At 44.2% G+C, this 23,912-nt stretch overlaps 2 protein-coding genes across 3 annotated transcripts; both read left to right on the top strand.

Moving 5' to 3' along the window:
• Positions 1 to 4,843: 4,843 nt before the first annotated feature.
• On the top strand, positions 4,844 to 14,482 carry LOC144388257 (uncharacterized). Of its 2 annotated transcripts, XM_078088385.1 has the most exons (7): positions 4,890 to 5,194; positions 6,249 to 6,363; positions 6,782 to 6,923; positions 8,398 to 8,818; positions 10,251 to 10,493; positions 10,608 to 10,837; positions 11,514 to 14,482. In XM_078088385.1, the coding sequence occupies exons 3-7, from the start codon at positions 6,790 to 6,792 to the stop codon at positions 13,750 to 13,752; spliced, it is 3,267 nt and encodes a 1,088-aa protein (XP_077944511.1). In that variant the 5' UTR covers positions 4,890 to 5,194; positions 6,249 to 6,363; positions 6,782 to 6,789; the 3' UTR covers positions 13,753 to 14,482. The 2 variants fall into 2 exon arrangements, with proteins under 2 accessions (XP_077944513.1, XP_077944511.1); XM_078088387.1 differs by lacking the exon at positions 6,249 to 6,363 and having other exon boundaries at positions 4,844 to 5,194.
• A 1,760-nt stretch (positions 14,483 to 16,242) lies between these two features.
• On the top strand, positions 16,243 to 20,894 carry tdgf1 (teratocarcinoma-derived growth factor 1). The gene is made up of 7 exons (XM_040198542.2): positions 16,243 to 16,454; positions 17,120 to 17,462; positions 17,534 to 17,574; positions 18,193 to 18,402; positions 19,296 to 19,410; positions 19,547 to 19,656; positions 20,274 to 20,894. Exons 2-7 carry the CDS (start codon positions 17,443 to 17,445, stop codon positions 20,369 to 20,371), a joined length of 594 nt encoding a protein of 197 aa, XP_040054476.2. The 5' UTR covers positions 16,243 to 16,454; positions 17,120 to 17,442; the 3' UTR covers positions 20,372 to 20,894.
• Positions 20,895 to 23,912: the final 3,018 nt, after the last annotated feature.

Raw genomic sequence — 23,912 nt, 5'->3', positions numbered from 1 at the left:
GGTTGCAAGACCAATTTAATGATGTGTTCTCCTCTCTGCCAGGTCGCACGGATCTCATAGCACATCACATTGAGACGTCACCGGGCGTGACGGTGCGGTCACTGCCCTACAGGTTACCTGAACACAAAAGGAAAATTGTTCAGCGAGAATTGGCCGCTATGCTGGAGATGGGGGTAATAGAGGAGTCCAACAACGCCTGGTGCAGCCCCATCGTTCTTGTCGCCAAGAAGGATGAGGTTCTACGTGGACTATCGCAGGGTGAATGCGGTGTCACGGTTTGATGCGTACCCGATGCCCCGGGTCGACGAACTCCTGGACCGATTGGGCACCGCGCGTTTTTTTTACGACACTGGATTTGACCAAGGGCTACTGGCAGATTCCCTTGTCACCAGAGTCCAGGGAAAAGTCGGCTTTCTCCACTCCGTTTGGATTATACCAATTCACCACGCTTCCCTTCGGGTTGTTCGGTGCCCCGGCCACCTTCCAGCGCCTCATGGACCCATAGAGCAATCCTGGGTGGAGTCTTCTCCTACCCTGTGGCACTATGCCGTGAAAGAACAAACAACTCAACATCAACACACACCTCAGCGACAACCCAGCGACCATAAGGCTTTGAGAAAACTGCCATAGGTTCCTACAGGGCGCCAGTACGAAGATCGAAGACCGAACTATGTCTACGAAATCTGTTGGCCGTAGGGTGATTATAACAAACGAGCAAAAAAAGGATGCATGTATGCAGTAACATTGAGAAGAAGAAACAATCAGAGAGGATAAGGGCTGGATGCCAATCTGTCACGGTTTGGGTCCACGTATTGTTTTATGTTGTGGTTTCATGCCTCTGGTGCACCTGGGTTCACTTCACTTCCTGCTTTGTCCTTTTATCACACAATCACGTGCCAAGAGAGGGGCTGCCTCCGCAAAGTGCCGTGAGATGGAGGACCAAACCCTAGACAAGTTATTTAAGGAGTGGGTAGAATCTTTGATGTCCTCAGTCTGGCCCGGACGGGCAGATGCCCCGTCACGTCACTCTGGTTGGAATGAGTTATGGAAGTTCTTGATTCCATCATACCTGCCGATAAATGGCCAAATAGAAGCCATATCTAGGTCATCTTTCAAGTCAATCAAATCTGGCCATGTACAGAGCAGATTTGATCACTTGTTCTGTTAACCCATAATAAAGTCACGAAAGTGCCCCTACTTTAATGTTATTTGTGACAAAGAAGTATCTGTTCCAATCACTCTCTCAGTATCAGTGCTTCTTCATCCAACACGTGCTTCAGAAATGGGCATCACGGTGAGGGAAGGAACAGGTGAATGGGACTTTATTTATCGCCCTCATCACCTTTACAATTGTTCACTCCTCACTGCGCACGTTAGTTTCTCCCTCCAGCGAACACCCCCCCCCCCCAGCAACGACTATTAACCCCGCTGTTAGTTTGACGTGTTTATTATCCGCCAGACCCTCTTGACCGTCCGTGAAATATTGTCTGACATGAAAACGGTCCGTGAGGCAAAAAAGGTTGTGGACCACTGATCTAAACAACTGCAATAGTAGAGTTTAAAATCAAACTGGTGACAGCAATAGTGACAAGTGATGCATGTTAATGGAAACAAATCTGAACACATCCAGAAGACAACGGAATAACTGTTAAATACATGAGACTCCAGGATTCATTTTAGCCAAGTAACCATGGCGATTTATTCTTTGTAGCTTTAATTTAACCAAGTCAAAGCTAAATTCATCCAGTATAACATGAATATTCCAGCTTAATCCCTTATCCTGGTTTTGTGGAATAGCTCTCTGTTTTTGTCCTGGTGTGGGTTTGTGTCCTGTATTATTTTGTAGTTTTCTTCCTCTTGTGTCCCTGGTTTAGATTCACTTCCTGTCCTGTCGTCCCCTGTGATTTCTTTTCTGTGTCCCTGATTGTTTCCACCCGTGTCCAATCACCTGCACCTTCCCAGTATATTTAAACCATGCGTGTCTCTTGTCCTTTGTCGAGTCGTTATGTTGAATGTGTTGTGTACGCTGGTAAATCCTGCAGATTGGTGCTTTGCCCATAGGCATTTTGATCTTTTGGAATAAAAATTATTTTTTGGAAATCTGAATTTGAGTCCTGCTTCGGCCACTGTCATGACAGTTTTAGGTTTTAAATTCATAAATGCTTTTTTGACTATTTGGACAACAAATAAAACAAAAACCTTTTTTACACTAAATTATAAAATTCTTACATTGCAGGTAATTTAGCAGACGCTTTTATCCAAAGCGACTTACATTACACTTTAAACCCATGGCTTTTTTACATTTTGCCCGGGGAGCAATTAGGGGTTAGGTGTCTTGCTCAGGGACACTTCGACTTGAGACATGGGGCAGCCGGGACTTAAACCACCAATCTTGCGGTTCCCGGCACACCCGCTCTACCCCCTGTGCCACGACGACCCCATGCATAAAATGCTGTGGTTGAAATGATGACATTTAGGTGGTTAGGGTCGGTTTTGAACCAGTTATAATAATTAGAGCCCAAACTAAAATCATAAATGTACTGACAGCCAGCTCCTCTCCCCATCATGTGCGCTTCAGGGGATTCTCATCTACCTCGTCATCAACATACCTCCACAAAACCAACAAATGTCAGGTCATCTCGCTATAGACGTGGTGAGGAAAGGCCCAGAAATTCATACTAAAATATTAAAATCAATATTTTCATGGATAAGGAAGCCTAACAAGGTAACTAAGAGATGAGAGACAAATTGGATGATAATTGCTTTGAGTGTGTTTTACAGCTGATTTAAGACAAGGGTCAAAACCGACCCGTTAACATAAGAGATGGTAACACAAGAGCAAGGTTGAAAAAAATAGAATGTAACAACAATGTCTAAAACACAAGCTTTCTAAAGTGATTACTCGTTATCTTCAGAAGAAAAACAAACCGTTGATATAAATTAATGAATTTCAAAATGTGAGATGAATTAGTTCTGTATTGACAACCCTAAAAAAATATACATCATGTTGAAAATGGCACATCTAACATCCGTATCCAGCCATGGCAGATGGACGGAGATGATCTGTGACTAACTGGCTCAGGAATCAGAGAAATGTCACCCAACAAACTGCTGTAGGAGGAATTTATTTGAGAAGTTGACAGTTAAATGGAGCAGGGCGTCAGCAACAGGAACAGACGGGAAAGTTTGTTATTCATAAACTGAAAGCAGGATGTATCGTCCTGTGTTGACACACGGTATAATTAACACATTCTTTCTGATGAGCTGAACCTTCAAGGCCTCACTGATCGCTTTAGGCTTCCCAGAAACTTAACGTTCCCTAAAATATTTCAGCTTAACTCAATTTAAGAGCAACATGCAAATCAACTAAGAACTAGAGATGAAGAAGCTCAATGGTTATCAGACTCGTGGATTTGGACTAGAAGGACACCTACTAGTACAGGTGCTTTAAATTAATATTCAACAATCTGCAGGTTGAGAGACTTGCTGAATAACTCAAGAGGGGTTGTTGTAAAAATACTAGCGTAGCCTGTTTGAGGGCCTCCTGGCGTGCAGCTTTGTGTCATCAGCAGCAGGGTGACCTGAGGATCCCGTTACAGGAGGAAGGCTCTTCTGCTGCTGGCTGCTTTAGCACAAGTACCACCAAGTGGTCCTTTTACACATCCAGAGAGTTCAGTCAGTTGCTTTGTCCACTTGTCCTGAACAAACACATATATGACCTACATTTATGCGAACAAAGCGTTCTTTACAAATAACACTTCCTGTGGTCGCTCTTGTTATGTCTTCATCTTTTTTTCATGTCACGCATCAGGTGAAACAATCAGACGACCTGTGGCTTCCTCTAGTGGATAGTTGGAGTAAAATAAAATAAAATAAAAAAATATATATATGGCCACCCTGTTGCCCCCTTTACATTACTTTATAAGGCGTTTTGGGGGATTGGATCGCAATTAGACCACGGGAAAGTACAGGTGTATTACGATCCGCCCGGCCAGGTATCCATTGTGAACACAAGTGTGAATGCAGTCATGCTTTTTGATCCACGTACAACAACGAGAGTAAGATGTAATGTTTGGTTGTTTGGGCTGGACAGAGCAATCAGATGTCAATGATGAGACCTGAGACACATAAGAGGCCTGACATAAACAGGTATTTTAGGGGTGTACAGGTGCTTAGTTACCTGGGTACCCCAGGTGCCTTTTATAGCAAAGGTAAAGGATTCAAGCTCAGTGGGTTCAGAGTTATTCTACATTATGTCCACCAGAGTCTGACATTTAGACAGCATAAGGTGATTTACAACAAGCATCTCGGTGACCTGATCACAAAGGGACAGATGTGGGCAGATGTGAATGCAGCCAAGAAGCTTTGGCGTCCGATTGCTCAGATCATATTCAGAGGTGGTCCGGGCAACATTCAGCCATTACGTTGTTATGTGAACGTGCAGGACCACATCCTGCACTCATGTTCTCTACTACTGACAGCGGTAAGTTTACATTTCAGTGGCAACGCCATCGTATTGGTTCTCAATGTCTTACTGAAAAGCACTTGATTGATTTTAGTTGTATTTCTCTCCTTTAGTTTTTATGTCCAAAGATTCATTCCTGACCTTTCTGTGAGTTTCATGTCAACCTACATCTTAGTGTGTACCAAATGTCAGTCACCCCAACGTGTTTTGGGGAACAACCTTTACTGCAAGAGCCCTGGATGCCCACAACTCTGAGCCGAGAGCTGCGATACAATCTGCATGCTGATTGGCAGTTTGCCCGGGGGAGGGAGGTCTGGAGGCGGCGCTGCTATTGGACACTTGACAGTATAGTGTATATGGCGAGGCTCTGGTTAGCACACGGGCCTGTGACGGCCTCAGACCGGCTCACATCTGACATGAGCTTGTTGATGTTGTGGCAGCTGTTGATCTCACTTACGTGTTTTCGTTCAATTCAAGCCGCTTCTCTGCATTTCCTGGCTGCTCACGGATCCCGTTGCCTCACCCTGACACTAAAATTAGCGCCGCAGCTCTGGATCTTTTAACGTATGATGTAAAATTAGCAGCGAGGGAAGTCTGACCACCACACAGCAGATATCCAGAGCAGACGGAGTGTAAGGCGTTTAACGTAACGTTAACTGTTACTGGTCACAGCAGGGAATGTAAACAGACAAACAGACTTTAAGAGGGAAAGAGACAGAAAGACATCAGGTAGGTCAGGATCCGTTTTATTTCTTTTGATCATATAACATTTTATACATATGTATGTAAACGAGAGGGTTTTGTGTCATCGGAACGGAGACCGGAAATAAACAAAGTTGGGTTAACTGTGTTAAAATGTGTTATAGTATTAATCTCCTTGATAAACACTGTTTAACTATACTATAAAACCCCAAAGTTGTAACCAAGTGAACACAGTGTAATGTATTTTGTTAGCGGTTCCGTGTGGAGTTAAAATCAGCTCCAGGTCTCTGCTCTCAACAGGCCGGCGGCTCGACGCCACATTAGACTTTACCAATCGGAAGTTTTGGAATGTTTGTGATTAAAATAAATCTTTTGATCTGTCATTTGAAAGTATTTAATTCTGAAACTTGAACCCAATGAAAATTGTTCATGAAGTGACACGTTGAGCCATGTTCCTATGGGTCTTTTTGCGAAGCGGATCCAAGCACAGAAACCTGGACGTTAACATTTTATGAATGGAACTTTCAAACATTTCTGAATATTTCCATGGTGGTAAAATTCAACCATCCAACAATTCTGACACATAAACATGTTGTGTAAACCAGGAGCAGAGACCAGTCACACTCTAGAAGTTGAGGTCACTGTTATTTGAGTCTCAGCAGTTTTCATCTGGGGGTCTTCACCATCATCACATGCACGGGCCTGAGACATGAGCTCATTTCTTAACTTTAAGTCACAATTATTTGGATTAGTCAGCCTCATTATCAACGCAGACTGCTAAGCCCCAGAGTCCATCTTCCAGACGGCAAGAATTTAAGACCGTGAGCTCTATTTTACGCCTGTTTAATTTAGCAAATTCTGCTTTTATTTAGTCGGCTTGTAGTGGCTCTACATTTAAAAAGGTATAGACCGTGAGGTGAGATACCGCCCTGTTTTGGTTTGGGGTAAAGTTTGCCAGAACTCACACATTACACCTTTATTAAAAATGTTAAAGCCACCAGTAGTAAGAGCATCTCCACTATGGTGTTTCCTGGATGTTGATGCTCCTTGAAGTACATTGCTGACCTGTGTTTAATTATAGCGTGACGCCTGTTGTGTTGCGTCATTGTTTGACCAGTTGGTCTTCAACAAGAGATCCACTGCACTCAAGACGGAACCAAAACCAGATTAATAATATTATCCATCTTGTTTTGTAGGTATGTATGAATTCTGCATATGCATACATAATGCTTCATATATTTGTCTAGTGGCTTTTTCTATGTTCACTGAGGAAACAGGACGGAAAGACAGAAAAGTAGTGCATGGGACTTTTCATGAAATGGGTTTGCAGCAGGACATGTATCACACAGTCGCACAATTTATGAATGCTTTATTGATTATAGAAACAATATGGCCAGATTTCATTAAAATAATCATTAGTAGGGGCCCTAATGTGAGGGATTACTCAAAGGTAAATGAAGTCTCAATGGGTCGGTGCTTGCACTGCAAGTATCCGGTGTCCTGTGATCCTTCCCCGGCACTTGGACGGACGAGAGACAGGGACTGTAGGTATGCAACATGACACCATGAGCGACATTTACCTTGCGGTTTTCTTTGCTTGTGTGTGTCTTACAGGCAACAGGATGTTGTCAAAAAAGGAGTCAAAGAGAACTTTCAGCAACGGGTCGCTCAGAGACCAATGGGAGCAGAAGGCTCAGAGCGTGGCCGACCAGTGCAAACAGGAGGCCGAATGGAAGAAGAAAAGTTCCCACAAAATGTGAGGATATGTCATGTCTTTCCCTTTTTTGAATCTAAAGCAGTAAAGAGCTTTAAAATATTCCTAAACTGGACAAGATTAAATTAAAACTGGACTTGAACTAACTAAGAGATGATCAGGTTTTCCCTGCACATTCTTACTCACCTGTAACTGGTGACTTCACACTATGAGACGTTCAAAGCTGTCAGCTGGTTGCTTTTGTCATTAGGAGTCTTGAAGTCGTTTTGGCCTCTACGCTACATGACTGACGTTCGACAATGACGCGACAAGTGACACAATAGACTCATGGCTTAAATACACTAGGGAGTTGCAGGTGATTGGACACAGGTGGAAACGATCAGACAATCACAGGGGACGACAGGACAAGGCAGGAAGTGTAGTTACCCGGGGACACTTGTGGCAGAAAACTACAAAATAAGACAGGACATAAAACCACATCGTGACATGTTTAAAGTACCCTGTAAATATAAATGAATACAAAACACAGGGCTTCAAACTAAAGCATCAAACTTTTTAACTTCAAACTATGAACAATATATTAACTGTTTACAGTTTACAGAATACTTACAGTGTTCTCTATAAGAGGTGTACGTATTAGTTCATTGGAATTTGAGGAATATTGATTATTTAATTTTAGATTCATGCTGATTGTTTAGGAACTAAAGATATTAACATGTATTGAAAGGTATTTAAGTTATTTTGACTCGAGTCTGGATTTATTGACGTCATGAGATGCTACACAGAAGAGCTGCATGAGGCACAAGAGCACACTGTGTAGTTTTCAACCATGGGACAGAATTTATTGTTTCCATATATTCTACATACGCCTTTCTACATAAAAAGAAGCCAATTCGTAAAAGAATCAGAGGATCATCTGTTATTCGCGTAAGGAAATGAAGTCACTGTGTCTGCAGCTCAATTACGGCTTAAAGACAAGCAACACCGAAGCTGCAGCTACACCCTCGTGACGGACGCGAGCTCTGTGTCTTGCAGTGTTATGTGCTGAATCTCTAAACAGGTGAAGATATTTAGTATACTGGATATCTACAATGTGCCTGCAGTGGGTATGCGATGCATGTGCGAGTATCTCGGCCAGCGTCTTTGCATACCTCACAAATGCTGTTCAATGCAGATTAAAGAGTACCGAACACCCATTTTCCTGTGACCTGACTAAATTATGAAGCTAGTTAATAGAAGCACTAAATATCTCAGGTCAAGAATCAAGACACTTGTTTGCTCATTCACTTCACTATATTTATATACACAAAGGTGGATCTAACACGGTTAATAACTTGGCACAATGGCGGCAGGTCGTGTGCAAAATAGCCACTGGCAATCAGGGGTCGCCGTATTATTCACACTGGCAGCGCAGCTTGCAACACATGTCTGTATTTGCCAGAGCTATGTGATCTCTAATTATGACAATATATGAGTTGATTCCATTTGTTTCTCTTTTGTTTGTTTTAATGTGTAGATCTTTCTCAAAGTGGAATTATCACTGGTCACTTGTTTCCAATGGAGACTTCAAGAAGCTCACCAGCGGAGCAGATGAAGAGGAAAACAAGCCAAAAATTAAATTCAAAGTAGTCCCCCCTCCTCCCAAACCCAGACATGAGCCCGCTCCCCCTCCTCCCCCCAAGAAAGCAGCTTCGCCCAAACTTCATAGGCCAAAACGTAAAGTTGAAGTGGATGTATTTAAGCTCTGCTGGAAAGACTCCTGGATGAGCCTGAAGCCACCAAAGTATCTCTACCTGAAGGCCAAAGAGATAAAAACCCAAATCCCAGGGTTCACAACCATAGAGCTGACTAACAACAGGGAATACAAACCAAAGGAATACGGACTGGAGGACCAATGGGCGTCTCCTGCTGATGAATGGAGTGACTCCTGGAAACAGGTACTAGAACTGACACACTGATTCCGTACTAAAAGACACTTAGATCCCAGAACATTGTTCAAATGTTGGTCATATTATGCGAAAGGTGTGTGACTCATGGCTGCTGCTAAAAGGTGTAGGGAATGCATCATGCAGAAAGACTTTGTTTCTAAATAATTGCTGCACTTGTTCTCATTCTACCCGGATTCGTCAGATTGGTCCGAATAATAGAAATTTGTCTGCTTGGTTGCAGACAAAAGGAAAAGAACACAGTGTTTGTTTGTCCCGTTAAAGACGATGTCGCAGCAGTTTGTGGCCATTGTAGAACGCTCTGCCTGCGTCCCTACGTGAACGTGTTCACTCAGCAGCTCAAAATGCACCTTTTTAAACTGCCGTTTTTGTAAAACCCAGGTCTTATTCCTGCTTTAATCTCTGTTTCACATTGTGCATTCTCTTGTGTGTGTGATATTCATTGGCCGGTCACGTTGTGTTTTTCTCTTCTCGTTGAATTCTTTGAAGCACTTTGTCATCCAAGTCTGTGAAAAGGATTCTATGAATAAATTTGACTACCTATTTACTTTAATAAAAACATGTATGTAATTAAATATAAAACCAAAGCTATTTGCCAGTGTCAGGGTAGCCATGTTTTATTTAGATTGTTGTTATTTATCATAACAAGTAAGTTAATATTCATATATCTGTTTTCTCTATCTATCTATCTTTCGAAAATCTATCAAGCAATAAAATATGCATCTAAGTGTGTTCCCTGTTGGAATGAAGTGGTCCAGCACTAAGTACTGGTACTTACAGCGCAGACACCCTTTAGTCTGTGAAGTTCATCTTTTTACTGGATTTCCTTTGTAGAATCTCAGTCGAAATAAGAAAATAATAAGAGTTTGCTAGCCTTCTCCATTTTTCTGTTCCATGCTGCAGCATTCTTAGGCCCCACCCACAAATGCTCTCATTGGTTGATGAAGGCCAAGCCCATACTGACGTTCTGCAACCCATAGTTTGTCTGTATGTGTATTCAGCGCCTGTGAGCACCAGACTTTCAAAAGAATTAATTCTTTTAAAACTGCGTTAACATGCAATCAAATAATTGTCTGCTTTAATGAATGAATGCGTTAACACAATAATAATGCGTTAACGTAACGAGGCATAATATATATATCAGTGAAGACGCAGACATCAAAAACAGCAAAGACTAAATGTTCGCCATGTCAGAACAAAGCCCTTTTCCTCAAACCGCCTCAATCAAGTGTTGAGACATTTGTTCAAAACTGATCACATGGTGCGTTTGTCTCGTCCATCTGTCAATGAATCATTCCACCTCTGTCTCACACACTGTCTCATTCATTCATGACCTTCCCAGATTAAAGAGTGGAGACAACTGGTCAATAGGTGCAAAACACTTGGTCAATCATCTTGTGTCTTCATTGTTCCAATTATTCAGGTGAGGAGTCCTGCCCAGCTGGAGCGCTCGGAGGAGAAACAATCCCAGTCGGACATTTTATTTGAAAGAATGATGAATTGCCAAACTGAGATAGAAGTGTTTTCTCTTCCTGTCTGGGCCGGTACTTGGAAGATGATGAACTTTGCCTTCAGACAGGAAAAGAAGAATTGGGATCGTATCTGGCCTGAATATCAACAAATCTGCAGCAACAAGTTTGACCAAGTACAACAACTAGAGGAGCAGGTGGGGATTGGAATCTTTTTGCCTTTAAAATGTCAGATGTCCATGATTCATAATCACTGAGCAACCAGAACACCCGTTAAGATATTACAAATGTGCCTTGTGATTGTCAAACAGGAAGAGCCTTCGGACTGGGAGGGTTCATGGAAGATGTCGGGTATTCAGCCTGAAACCAAAGACATCGAGGAGCCAACCGCAAGCGCGAAAACCATAGTGATGACGAGGATAAGCAACGTGTTCATGCCCGGGTGGAGCGACTCCTGGCTACTCTCCGCTGCTCCTCCCGAGGAAGAAGAAGAACGCCGCAAAAACTGGAGCTCCTGCTGGGGATTCAGGCAGCAGACCAGGTGGGTGGTTTCAATGGCTTCAACGTTGTGGAAGGTCACCTGTTCTTCAAAGCTCCTGACTCACACTAGGAGGTCGCTTCACTGACCAGATCCACACATTGTTCCCAAGTCACCGTAACTTCCCCTAGAAATGATGTGGAACGGTGAAGGCAGTCACACGCTGGTTTGAAGTATTTCTGCATAGTACAACTGGAGCAAACAGCTTTGTCTCTGTTTTATAAAAGGAATCTAAACGTGTGGGTTTGGTTATCTTCAGGTTGTTGCAGTGGAAATATAGACTACAGCCAATATAGTCTCACTCCCAACGCGCCAAGTAGCGATACTTGTTCGGGGATCTTCGGCTTATTATACCGACGCACCGAGGCCACTTCTAGCAACAAGAGAACTAGACTTTAAACTAGCATCAAATGTAAACTCTTCGTCATCATCATCATCAGGTAGTTAGAGAAACTGACAAAGTATAAAGAGCGAGACAGTCAGCGTAGGCTGCTCTGATGAAATGACACCGGACCGTTTGTGTCCTGTGTGAAACCAAGACGACTTTTTGTCTTTTCACCATAGTTGTGTTATTTGTATCGTCTCAGATATATTTTTATGTTGTAGACACATATTTCTGGGTCCTGCTGTTATCAGGTTAGAACATGCTCAACCGTTAATTAACATTACATGTCCACAGGTGGTGCCAGTCTTCGCTGCAGTCCCATCATGAACACAGCGCCATGCTGACTAAGAGACGTGAAGACAAAAACCTCCTCCTCACGTCCCAGCTGGACGAGGAGATCATGGACAGCACAGAGTGGACGGAGGCCTGGAGGACTCCTAAAGGATGGATCAAACCAGAGGAGGACAAAATGGACGAGAGGATGAGTGACACAGACGGACAGGAGGAGGACGAAGGAGTGGAATATGAGGAGGATGTAGAAGGAGATGGGGAGATGCAGGAAGAGGTGCAGGAGGAAGAAGAGGACGACGATGACGAGGGAGTAGATGAGGAGGAGGATATTGGCAAAAACGAGGAGGACGAGGAAGAGAAGGATATAGAAGTACACGTGAAGGAGGACAGAGAATTTAACAAAGATGATGAAGAAGATAAGGAGGAGGATGAAGGGGTAGATGAGGAGGAGGAGGAAGAAGAGGAGGAGGACAGTGATGAGAAGGATGTAAACAATGAGGAGGAAAAAGATACAGACAAGGAAAGTGAGGAGGAAGATGAAGAGGACAAAGAAAAAGACAAAAATGTGGAGCAAGAGGAGAAAGAAGCAAAGGAGAGGAATAAGGAGGATGGAGACGACTCCGAGGAGGGAGAACACAAGGTGGAGGAGAAAAACATAAACCATAATGGTGGAGAGGATGAAGATGAAGACGGGGAGGACACACAACAGTCTGATGAGGAGGAAAAAGAAAAGGAGGACGAGGAAGACGGAGTAGTGGAGGAGGACACACATGCAATAGAAATAGGCAAAATAGACAAGGACGGGGAGGAAAAAGATGATGATGATATGGATGAAAAAGACAGGGAAGTAGATGAAGACGAGGAAGAAGACACGCTAAATGGAGAGGAAGAGTTGGACATACTTGAAATGAAAGAAATAGCCAAAGAAGAGGAACAGGAGGATGAAGAGGTTGATGAGAAGGAGGACACAGTTTTCTGGGAGGCAAAATGTGAAGTAAAAGAAAAGGACGATACAGGGGAGGACAATGTGCAGGAAGAGGAAAAGGACGATGAAGAAGACGAAGACTCTGACTATCAAGATGTGGCTGAGGATGAGGAGGAGTTAGAGCTGGACAGGAAGGAGGAAAAAGTAGCAATGGAGGGGGGAAATGACGTAGAGGAAGAGGAGGGTGTGGATACAGAGGTGGAGGAAGAGGTGGAAAAAGAGAAAGAAGTGGACAAAGAAGTGTATACGGAAGACAAAGAAATACACAAGGAGGAGGAAAAGGTTTCCAGGAAGGGGGGGAATGTAGAGGAAGAGGATGGTGTGGATACAGAGGAGGAGGAAGAAGAAGAGGCAGAGGAAGAGGAGGAGGAAGAAGAAGCAGAAAAAGCACAAGGGAATGAAGTAGACAAAGAAGAGGTTGAGGATGATGAAGACGTAGACCAAAAACAGGAGAAGGAAAATAACGAGGAGGAAGAAGAAGAGGCGGAGGAAGATGAGGAGGAGGAGGAGGAGGAGGAGGAAGAAGCAGAAAAAGCACAAGGGAATGAAGTAGACAAAGAAGAGGATGAGGATGATGAAGATGTAGACCAAAAGAGAAATGACGAGGAGGAAGATGATGGTTTGGATACAGGGAAGGAGGATGTAGAAGAAGAAGAGGAGGAGGAAGAACAGAAAGGGGATGAAGCAGACAAAGACCAGGAGAAAGAAGTGGACGTAGAAGAAGTGGGTGAGGAAGAAATAGACGAGGAGACAGAAGTAGATGAGGAGGAGACGGGCAAAGAGGACAGTGAAGCAGAGGGGACGGCGGTCCAACTAACAGAGGAGGACGGCGGCTTTGAGGACGCAGACAAGAAAGAGGAGGAAGACAACGAGAGAACCAAAGTAAAGCAACGCATCAAACGGAAATCCAATGTCCCACTCCATCTGCAGTTCCAACTGAGCTCCTCCTTCTCCACCTGGAAGCAGTCGTGGATGGTGGCAGTAGCTCACAGGGGAGCAGAGGAGGAGGAGGAGGAGGAGCAGGAGGAGATGGAGGAGTGGGCGGCTTGGAGAGAGTCGTGGAGGATTTGTCGCTGGAAGAAGCCGGACGAGGACGAGGTGGTTTGTTTCTCCACCGAGCACCGGAGTCAGAGACACTTGGGACGGACGCACGAAGAGGACGCCATGCCAAACGGGGAGTGGACGCTCAGCTGGATGATGAACAAGACTGCAGCAAAGGATGCAGACACGGGAGAAGAGGACGCAGAAACGTTCTAATGGCTCAGAAATGGTGATGAGGGAAATACTTAGGAGCTCAGGGAAGTTAGATGTTGGTGAACAGCCCTCATACTTACCGAGTGTGTCCATAGAATGATGAGCTGGCACGTCTCTAGTTCAAACATTTCAGTTCACTGGCTGTGAAAAATACATATGTTAAACGCGCTGGTCCTCCAACCAATGAGCGTGCATGTCACGCGCCGATGTGCAGGGCGGCCTTCAACACTTTGTCTCAAGACGCGTAGCCGCGTCCGCCCTGTTCTATTACCAATTCCAGGGTGACTGCCGCTAGCTTTGTCGAACCCACGCGTGGGTCCAGCATTGCACTTTTGTAACTCTCCTCCGATTGCTCAAAGCTAAATGTGTTGCCTGAGTTCAGAGATTCGGGGGGTCAATTGACACAGTAAAGGGTGTGAAATAACCAAGCAGCCACAAACCGGTTGAACCCGGAAGTGCCAAGAAACGCAGTTCTTTGAGTAGAGACACTCCCCATAGACGGGGTGACGCCATGTGAACACTTTAAAAGCAAAGACAGGCGTTAAGGAAGAACGTGTCAAAATATGTCGAATGCGTAATGTTAGAAATGTCATGTAATAAGATCATTGCTACATATGAGGATAATGTGTGAATATGTCACTGCATTTCATGACATTACAACCCGTTTACATATCAGACTGAAGTCACGGAGCCAATAACTATTGATTAAAGTGTTTTTCATGAAGTAGATTAACCTTTGCCATGAATTTTCACTTTCTTTCTGACTGTGAGATGAGGTGGACATCCCCGTCGTCCACTACAGTCAGGCTGTGGTTAGCCTAGCTTAGCATAGAGACGGGAAGCAGGGTGGAGACACTCCAAAATGTTGTTTCTTTTTCCTGCACCTGATACAAGATGCAGCAGGTTAAAATACGCGTTGGGGTGTCAGTAGTCAGAGCAGCAGTGGTCTCGGGGAAAAGAACGGGTCATCCTTTCGACGCAGTGCTCCTAAACGCTGAAGATAAGCTCACCCTTGTGTGGTGTCAGTTTTCATCAAAACAAATATAGTATGATTCGTATTTTTGATGATGATTCGTAAGTCAGACTTTTCAGGCTCGGCTGATTATCTACGAATAACAAACATCAGAGCACATCGACCGTCCACCGTGACCCCTGACCCCTCCCCACACGTTTATATCACATGCCTGGTAAACCAGTGGGACTTGTAGGTCCTGTTTACCTTCCTAAGTCTACAGTGAAAAACCAAGGCAGGAGAGTTGGCGTGGACACAACACAACATCACATGCGACAACTGTTTTATATTCTACAAGCTGGCACAGGAGCTCCTGAAGGGGAGGCTGACCGTGTGGGAACCATGAGGAGAGACAGCCCTGCGCTCCCCAATATTAACCATATTTGCTGTTTATAGTGCCTCTAATTGGGGAGAAGTAACATCTGTTGAGTTTTTTAACATTAGATTGTTTCATTTTGTTGAATTAAAACCCCCAAAATACAGCTGACCCCCAACTGAGGCTGAGTAACAACACAGTGAGCACCATACAGGGGTCACGTGCTGGGGTCAAACAGCATGAGTTCCTCTGGAGGCCTCTAGGGGGCGTAGGGGCCACCGGGTAGAGACAGAGGCTCAGTCACACTGACTTCACAGAGGATAAAGTCCTGGTTGGTTAACAAAAATAACAATTGTCTAAATAATGAAGAGTTTTATTGGATAAATAAAATAAAAGCACTTTACCGCAAAGTGTCATTGAATCAATTTTCTCAAGAAGTGAAGCCGCTCTGTTTTGTGACAACCGACCATTTTCTTAACAACTATTTAGCTGTAATATGTTTATCAGATTCTAAATCGAATACAGCATCAATTTAAAAAAGAAGATATACTCAGTCTTTGATTTGAAAAATTACTATTTAAATAGGCAGCTTAAACATAATTACATGATGGGGACTTGTTCACTTTGCTCTGCCGCTCAGGCGCCTGGATTTACTGAAACTATTTAATATAAAACTCTTTAGTAAATAAGATCCATTTCATTTGTTTCATCATCTTTGAAAGTATCCATTGTTTCGATGAGTATCACGTTAAATTCATATTACAGGCTAACTGCAACATTAAGAGGACCCTGAAGTTTGGTTTCTTTTTGAGTTCATATGTATTCACTATTAAAGACAACCAATACTGTGATATCACTGAGTGGAGGTGAGAAGGTGCTGGATGGAAGGAGGTCCGTGCTGACATGGCAGCAGCAGCCCCCAGCAGTCAGGAATCAAGACATTCATCAAGTCTCTTTGCATCATCACATTAGGTTAAAGCCGTGCTTTCTCTCACATATCTGTCCTTCCTCTCCCCCTCTGTGTCTGGCAGCTTTCACATGCAGATTTCCTCTTGTGTTCGGGTCCAGTTCTCCCTCCTGCTGCTGCCTCTCCTGCTGTGTATTAGCATGAGATCAGACTGCATTGTGATGCTGCGCAGATTACAAAATACCCATTTCCCCCTCTGATAGTGCCCCCGTGGTCAAAGCAGGACAGATTAACTGGGACCCAATGGAGGGGAGGAGGGTTTTTTCTGGTTTAACTGCAAAAGAAAGATATAAAAAGTGTATAGGGAGATAGATAAAAGCCTCCTTAAAAAATGAAATTCCACTATTTAAAATCTGGGAAATGTTTCTCTTTGCTCACTTGATGCTGATGAATCAAAACACCAAAGAAAAGTGAGTACATTCTGATTTATTTCATTTAAGAAAAAACATTAAGCTTTTATATGAAATTAAGAAGGAAGAGGAAAAACAGGTAGAAGCCTGAAAAGCACACAAGGCTTGTAACGTATCAGCAGGAGAGATTGATGAAAATGAAGTAAAATAAATGTAGTAATAAAGTTGGATGTTTCTTTGTTTTGTTAATCCTCGTTGAAGGAAGTTACATTTTTTCCCGTGAAAACCAATAACCACAATCCGACACTGATCTGTCCTTACGTATGAGACACATATTTGTATTCTATGAGTTATTAGAAATGTTGCACCTTGTTTATTGTGACATGAGTTTCTTTCTTGTTTCACTTTTTGGGTTCACACATTCAGCAGGGCAGACATTATTACCCAATTAAGAGTTAAGAATTACTCTGGGTGGAAAAATAGATCACAATCAAAGAAGATATAAAATGCAGATGAATTGGATTGAATAAAATAAAATAAAGCAACTTAAAAAAGAAGCAACCATAACCCAAAGTGAATAATGCTTCATTTATTTACCTTTTCAGTTCAGCAAAGGGTTTCTAAGAGACAAACATTGATACTTTTAGAGGATGAAACTGTAACGCTTGATTTTATCTTCACCATCATCATCAGTCTTTTTATTGTTGATTCCACCTGAACGTCAGACGGGCGGAAACAGAGAGCGAGCGGGAGTGGGCGTGTCTCCGGAAGCCCCGCCCCGTGTGAGAGTCACCTGGAGAGACGGAGGCTTCGGGAGAAACTGAGACCCGGATCACCGATCACGTGCGTAACGGAGCGGATTGGGTCCGTGGAGCCGCCTGTGGGTTAAACACCATCCGTGGACTCGTGTTGCTTCGGACGGAGAAACGGAAGGACTCGTTCTCTTGGACATTTCGTTGGATGCCCGTTTGTTTTGGGAGAGTTTTTCACTTTGAGTTGAAGGATCCTTCTGTGCAGCTTGTTGGACTTGTTGGAATAAGTCGGTAAAATGAGGACGCAGCTGATCAGGTGAGTGTGAGTCTCTTGAATGACACCGCTGTGTTGTTATTGTGAGACTCTAAAGATGTGGTTCCTTTCAGGGTGGTGCTGTGGGCCGTGACCTGTGTCCACTCTGCTGCAGGTCAGTGAAACACGTCCATCACACTGTCACTGCATGTTCATGTCAGCTGGGAGTAAATACCCCAAAACAACTCCGTCTCCAGCTTAATTGAATAAGTCAAACCCTCAGGATTAAATAAATTGGTAAAACATGCCACACGTCATTTAGGTTCATTCATTCATTCTTTTTTTTAATTTGGGGTCATGCTGGGTCGAAATGAAGCCTCTTTCCCAACAGAAGGCCACTGCTGGATTTCTGTTTGCGGGGCAAAATGTGTGCGTTCGAGGAGGAATCAAAATCAACGGTTACTACGGTCATTTTCAAGTGAAGGCTGCTCAGTTTGAGGCTTTTTGTCAACTGTTTGGACACATTCGCCAGCTTCACATGGGGATTTAAGAAAAGAAACATTTTTGCTGTTCAAAGAAATAAATAAACAAGGGTTCACTTGAAATGTGACTTCAATTAGCTATGAATTATAGTGTGTGTGATTGAACTGATACAGTAAAGGGGGGAGTGCAAGGTATCAATCCATTGTAATAGAATGCTTAGTGGGAACCCCCCCCCCCTTAAAGAGGATGATGATGTCACCATGGGGGCTTTCCAGGACAAACCCTGAATTTGTTCCCTTTTCTCCCTCAGGCTGTGAAGGAGAAGACTGTAGCGGAGGCCAGACCACTTCTTCGCCGCCATCTTCTTCCTCCTCTCATCTCTCTTCTTCTGTGGTGGTGAAATCCCAGCCGCCCTCCCACGACTTCCTGGGCAAGTTGACCCAGGTGAGCTCGCCAAACAGCGGGGACCGTAAACACCGCGACGCCAGCGCCGTCCTGCCCTTCATCGGCCTCACAGGCAGTAAGTTCACACTTCACCTCTGTATGCACAGGTGGGGGCGGTCAGCCCCAAAACCAACGAAGAAGAAAGTGCACCTCTTAACCCAAAACGGAAAACTCCCCCAGGACAATAATGTTTGAAACAGGATCATAGAAGATGACGCCTTCGTTTAAAAGGAAGTCCGTTTTTTCTACATGAACAAAACAAGTGCGATTTGTAGTTGAAGTATAAATTAAAGCACAGAACCCTTTCATACGTATACTTCATTGCAATAACGCACCGCTTAATTGCTGACACGGCGTTGTGTTCAATCTTTAATATTTAAGAAAATAAAAATTTGAAAGTACATTAAAAACAGAAGTATTAAAGATATACACTAAACCATCCTGAAAAACTACGACTGGATTAAGTTAACAAATTAAATAATGAGTACAATCCCCTAAACAGGAGTAGAAGGCTGCATGAGTGATTTATTTTAAACCACACATTTTGGTCGGTGATCATTTTTATGATAATCCTAAATAGCTTTGTAAAGTTCTACGGGAAACAATCTGTGTATCTCAGGGACTCGTTGTGACCTCGGTTACTTTTAGTGTTTCTCTGTTATTTTCAGATGTTTGTTCAGACTCTCAGTGTTTGTCTGCTGATGTGAAGCAGAGAGCAGGAATGTGCTGCCAGATGGAGACTCTGGTTTATGTCACAGGCGCAGATACTAGCAGGGAGAGGCTCAACCTGAGGTCCGAGGGCCCTGCTGCGGCCTCCAGCGGCCCTCACGGCCTCCTGGGCCAGAGGAGAAACTACTGTAGATGCGCGTTAAGTCAGGGACCTCCGCGTGCGTGATCTCAGGCCGTGTGTGGAACGCGGAGGCGTCCAGGACTTTACCCGGGACTCACAGGGCCTTTTTTTGCCTGCAGGTGCTGAGCAGAGTCGCAGCTGCTGTAAGAACGGAGGCACCTGCATCCTGGGCAGCTTCTGCGCCTGCCCTCCGTTCTTCACCGGGAGGAGCTGCGAGTACGACCAACGCATCCGGTAAGTTCCAAATTCCTTGTATGTTTGACATATTTTGGCTAATATATGTTTCCTGATGCTGAAGCAGCGGCCCGCCGCCGCGCAGCTGTCGTGCCTCATTGCGGTGGGTTGACTTTGTGCCTGTGTGCGTCCGCAGGAGCTGTGGTTCCATCCCTCACGGAGAATGGGCTCAGAAAGGATGCTCCTACTGCCGCTGTGGCTACGGCGTCCTGCACTGCTTCCCCGACGTCTTCCACAACGGCTGCGGTGAGAAGCGCCGCGCTTAGTTCCTGCTGTTGGATTTAGGAATGCTGCTCTCCGGGGGGAAAAGAGCGGCGCCGCCGACGCCCGGCGGCTCGTTCCAAACCCGGTCGTTCACACGTTCCCCCCCCAAACAAAGAGCCACCACTTGGGTGTCCGGGTCGAATTCCCACACACACCTCTGAAGGAACGCCGGCCCCGCCCACTCATTTACAGCTCCAAGGCTTTTATTCGGAAATGCAAAACGCAAGCACCGCTAAATAAAGACACATTACTTCCCCTCACAGCGTTTTCAGAGCCGTCCTAAGCTCCACGCGGGACCTTCTGAAGGAAGATCTGCAAAGTAGCTGAGAAAACATCTTCATTCCCATATCTGTTAATTATACCTATTTACTTTTTTTGCCTACGTATCATCCAGTTCTCCCTCCCTGTGCCTCAGCGTCTCAGTAACTGTTGATCTAAAGTACAAAAAAATAACCTTAAAAAAAAGGTGATACTGAACACGTTGTGTATTATTACACAGCGGCCTCAATACAATATATATATATATATATATATATATACACAGAAATGTTCTGAAGTACATTACAATAATACTAATTTTCTGTCCCTCCATTTCCCAGATGATTCCGACGAGGTGCTCTGGTATCGTTCCACAGCGGTGAGGACAGTTCGGCCCGGCTACGTCCTGTTCCTGGTGCTGCTTCTGGTTCTCCGATGATGTTTAAAAAACCCAAACAACATGGACTCTGCTTCATGGAACTATTGCCAACATCCTCCGACTTTTAAGCGCACAAATTGCATGTTGCACTCCGACTGTTTGGTGGTTTTAGGGGACTGAGCTGCTCAGACTACAACACATCTGGAGGACGGGCTGATGAAATATTTGGGGACTTTTTTGAGGATTGAAAGTTGAACTGTATCACTGCACCAACTGTAACATCCAATCCAAATGTGTTTTTATCATGAAATGTATCGTTTTTTCTTAACGGCGAACGCGCTCTTTAAACCTTTCTGTCCAGTGTGCCCAGTGTCCCGTGAATAAAGTGTATATGAAGGAAGCTGTACATAAGAGTTTTAAGAAAAGTATGTTTTTGTAGCTTGAGATCTTTTTTTCTCTTTGTAAGAAGACATTTTTCTGGTTTTTAACTTTGTCTGTTTGCACAATTTTTGAGCTATAACATGTTACGTGTTTATGAAATAATTAAATGCAATGTCATTAAAACAATGCACACTAGCAGTAACACGAGTGAACTAACCCTTTATATTTTAAAAAGTAAATTTCTTTCTTTTCTTTTGATGAGCAAATCCTGTTTCTAAGTAATTTTTAACTCTTTTGAGAAAGACTGACTTGTACTTTCCTCAGTTATCTGTGTATTTTCTTTGGGAGCTGCGTCGGTCTCTTATCTGCAGAGTTTATTGATGAGGTTTGTATTGATTATCAGTGATTTTCTTATCTTAAACAAACACACCAGCCTGTTGCTCTGCAGCCCGTCGCTCTGCCAGCTGCTTCGGCTCTGAAATGAACCCGTAGAATGAAAGCTCTTCGTTGTACTGAATTGGCTCAAAGTGGGTTCTTTTGCATGGCATCTTGTTCTCTGGTGTTACGACTTTCTCCTGTTTTTCAAACACTGCTGTTGAATTTGAAGATAGATGCCGGGTGGCCGGATTAATCTGTACTGAGGTGTTCAGCCTCAGCGTTGTCAAACGTAATATAACTTTTGAAGGGAAAAGTGAATCTAGTCTCACAAACCTCAAACATGCTTCATTAAGAGACCACAACCAAAATGATGTTTTAATCGTAATCTATTCTAAAGTTAGGAAAGGCAAGAAGTGTTTTGTAGGTGCTGAAGGGGTAAACATCTTAGAACGAGGAAGGATGTCAGGGATTAATAAGCGAGAAGGTCTTTTTTTCCTCCTTTGTTATCCAACACCTTGTTTAGCGTTCTGATTGCACAGATACCGCCTCTAAAGAACAAGTGGAAAAATGCTTTAAAGCCACACCGTGTCTGCTGGTTCCTGAATGTTCCTCAGGAGGAGGTTAACAGGATCGGAGGGGATTTAAGGAGGAGACGGAATAGAGGCGGAGCAGCAGGAGACGGGAACAGATTTAAATGGATTATAGGCCATGTTAATAAAGGAAAGCAGTTTAACGGCTTAATCCCACCTCCTCCTGCAGATCCTCATCTTCTCATGCTTCATCCATTGTCAAACCTATGAGCCCTGAGAAAGAGAACATTCCATCGTCAGTCTGCAGCAGCTCAGAGAGGTCGATCACATCCCAGCAAACAGACTGGAGGAGAGAGAGAAGGTGGAGATAAATGTAATGGGGAGGAAACTGTGTGAATGTGTCTTATCTCCCCGGGCTCCTCAAACAACTCCACTAGCTGATGGCAGCAATCAGAGGACACGCTGCAGATATCTGCCACTAACACACACACACACACACACACACACACCTCTGCGCTGACATCTGCAGGCGGCACACTGAAAGCTCTCGCTATATCCTGCATGTAAAGAGCCAGTTGGGAAAACTTAACTAATGTTTAGTCACAGTAGTTGAAGCGATGTTGCTGTGGAGCTCCGTGGAGCGTGTGACCTCAGAGCAGAATGACCTTTACGTGTTGGCAACTCGGTCTCCTACTTGCAAGACTTATTATAAACAATAAATGTCCTGTTTATATCATTTTTCTAACAATCAAAATAGGAATTCCAATAATGAGTTAAGATGTTTGGTGACTAACAGCTCTGGTCTCCCCTGAGAGACACCAGCAGAGGCACATCTCACATGCTTCCAACCGAGAGATGCTGGAACAGTGTGCTGAATGATGCCGAATTACACTGGTACATTCCACTCTTAACACTCTTAACACTGGTACATGCCACTCTTAACACTGGCACATTTTTTAATAAATGTCCTGTTTATATCATTTTTCTAACAATCAAAATAGGAATTCCAATAATGAGTTAAGATGTTTGGTGACTAAAAGCTCTGGTCTCCCCTGAGAGACACCAGCAGAGGCACATCTCACATGCTTCCAACCGAGAGATGCTGAAACAGTGTGCTGAATGATGCCGAATTACACAAGACAAAAACCTCAAAGATGACGTTTCATAAAGGGATCAAACAGCGGCCTGCGGGTTCGACCGGCTACCTGGTTAACTGGCCACTCTCAGCTAAATGCGCCTGGTGACCTGACATCCCACATTAACATGGAACTCTTAACATTGGTACATGCCACTCTTTACACTCTTAACACTCTTAACACTCTTAACACTGGTATATGCCACTCGTAACACTGGCACATGCCATTCTTTACACTGGCACATTCCACTCTTGACACTGGCACATGCCATTCTTTACACTGGCATATTCCACTCTTAACACTCTTAACACTGGCACATGCCACTCTTAACACTGGCACATTCCACTCTTGACACTGGCACATGCCATTCTTTACACTGGCATATTCCACTCTTAACACTCTTAACACTGGCACATGCCACTCTTAACACTGGTACATTCCACTCTTAACGTGCTTAACACTGGCACATAACACTCTTAACACTGGCACATGCCACTCTTAACACTGGTACATTCCACTCTTTACACTGATACATTCCACTCTTTACACTGGTACATTCCACTCTTAACCCGAGTGCAATACCGCCTCCGCTAATCCGATTCTCCGGCCAAACTCACACTCCATCTTCCCCTCACTCGTGAACAAGACCCCGAGGTACTTGAACTCCTTCACTTGGGGTAAGGACACATTCCCTACCTGGAGTAGGCAATCCATCGGTTTCCTGCTGAGAACCATGGCCTCAGATTTAGAGGTGCTAATCCTCATCCCGACCGCTTCACACTCGACTGCGAAACGCTCCAGTGAGAGTTGGAGGTCACAGACGGAAGATGCCATCAGGATGCCCCCCGACTACGCCTCGATATCCTGTCCATGAAAACCACAAACAAGATTGGTGACAAGGCGCAGCCCTGGCGAAGGCCAACCCCAACCGGAAACGCCTTCGACTTACTGCCGAGCACCCGAACACCGCTCTCGCTTTAGGCGTACAAGGATTGGATGGCCCCAAGCAAGGACCCCCTCACCCCGTACTCCCGCAGCACCTCCCACAGTATCTCTCGGGGGACCCGGTCATACGCCTTCTCCAAGTCCACAAAACACATGTAGACTGGATGAGCATACTCCCAAGCCCCCTCTATGATCCTGGAAAGAGTGAAGAGCTGGTCCGTTGTTCCACGA

The sequence above is a fragment of the Gasterosteus aculeatus genome, chromosome 14 (assembly GCF_964276395.1).
Source record: "Gasterosteus aculeatus chromosome 14, fGasAcu3.hap1.1, whole genome shotgun sequence".
In the NCBI taxonomy this organism is placed as follows: Eukaryota; Metazoa; Chordata; class Actinopteri; order Perciformes; family Gasterosteidae; genus Gasterosteus; species Gasterosteus aculeatus.
Note: the sequence above shows the minus strand (reverse complement) of the source record. Positions and strands in the feature narration are given on the sequence as shown.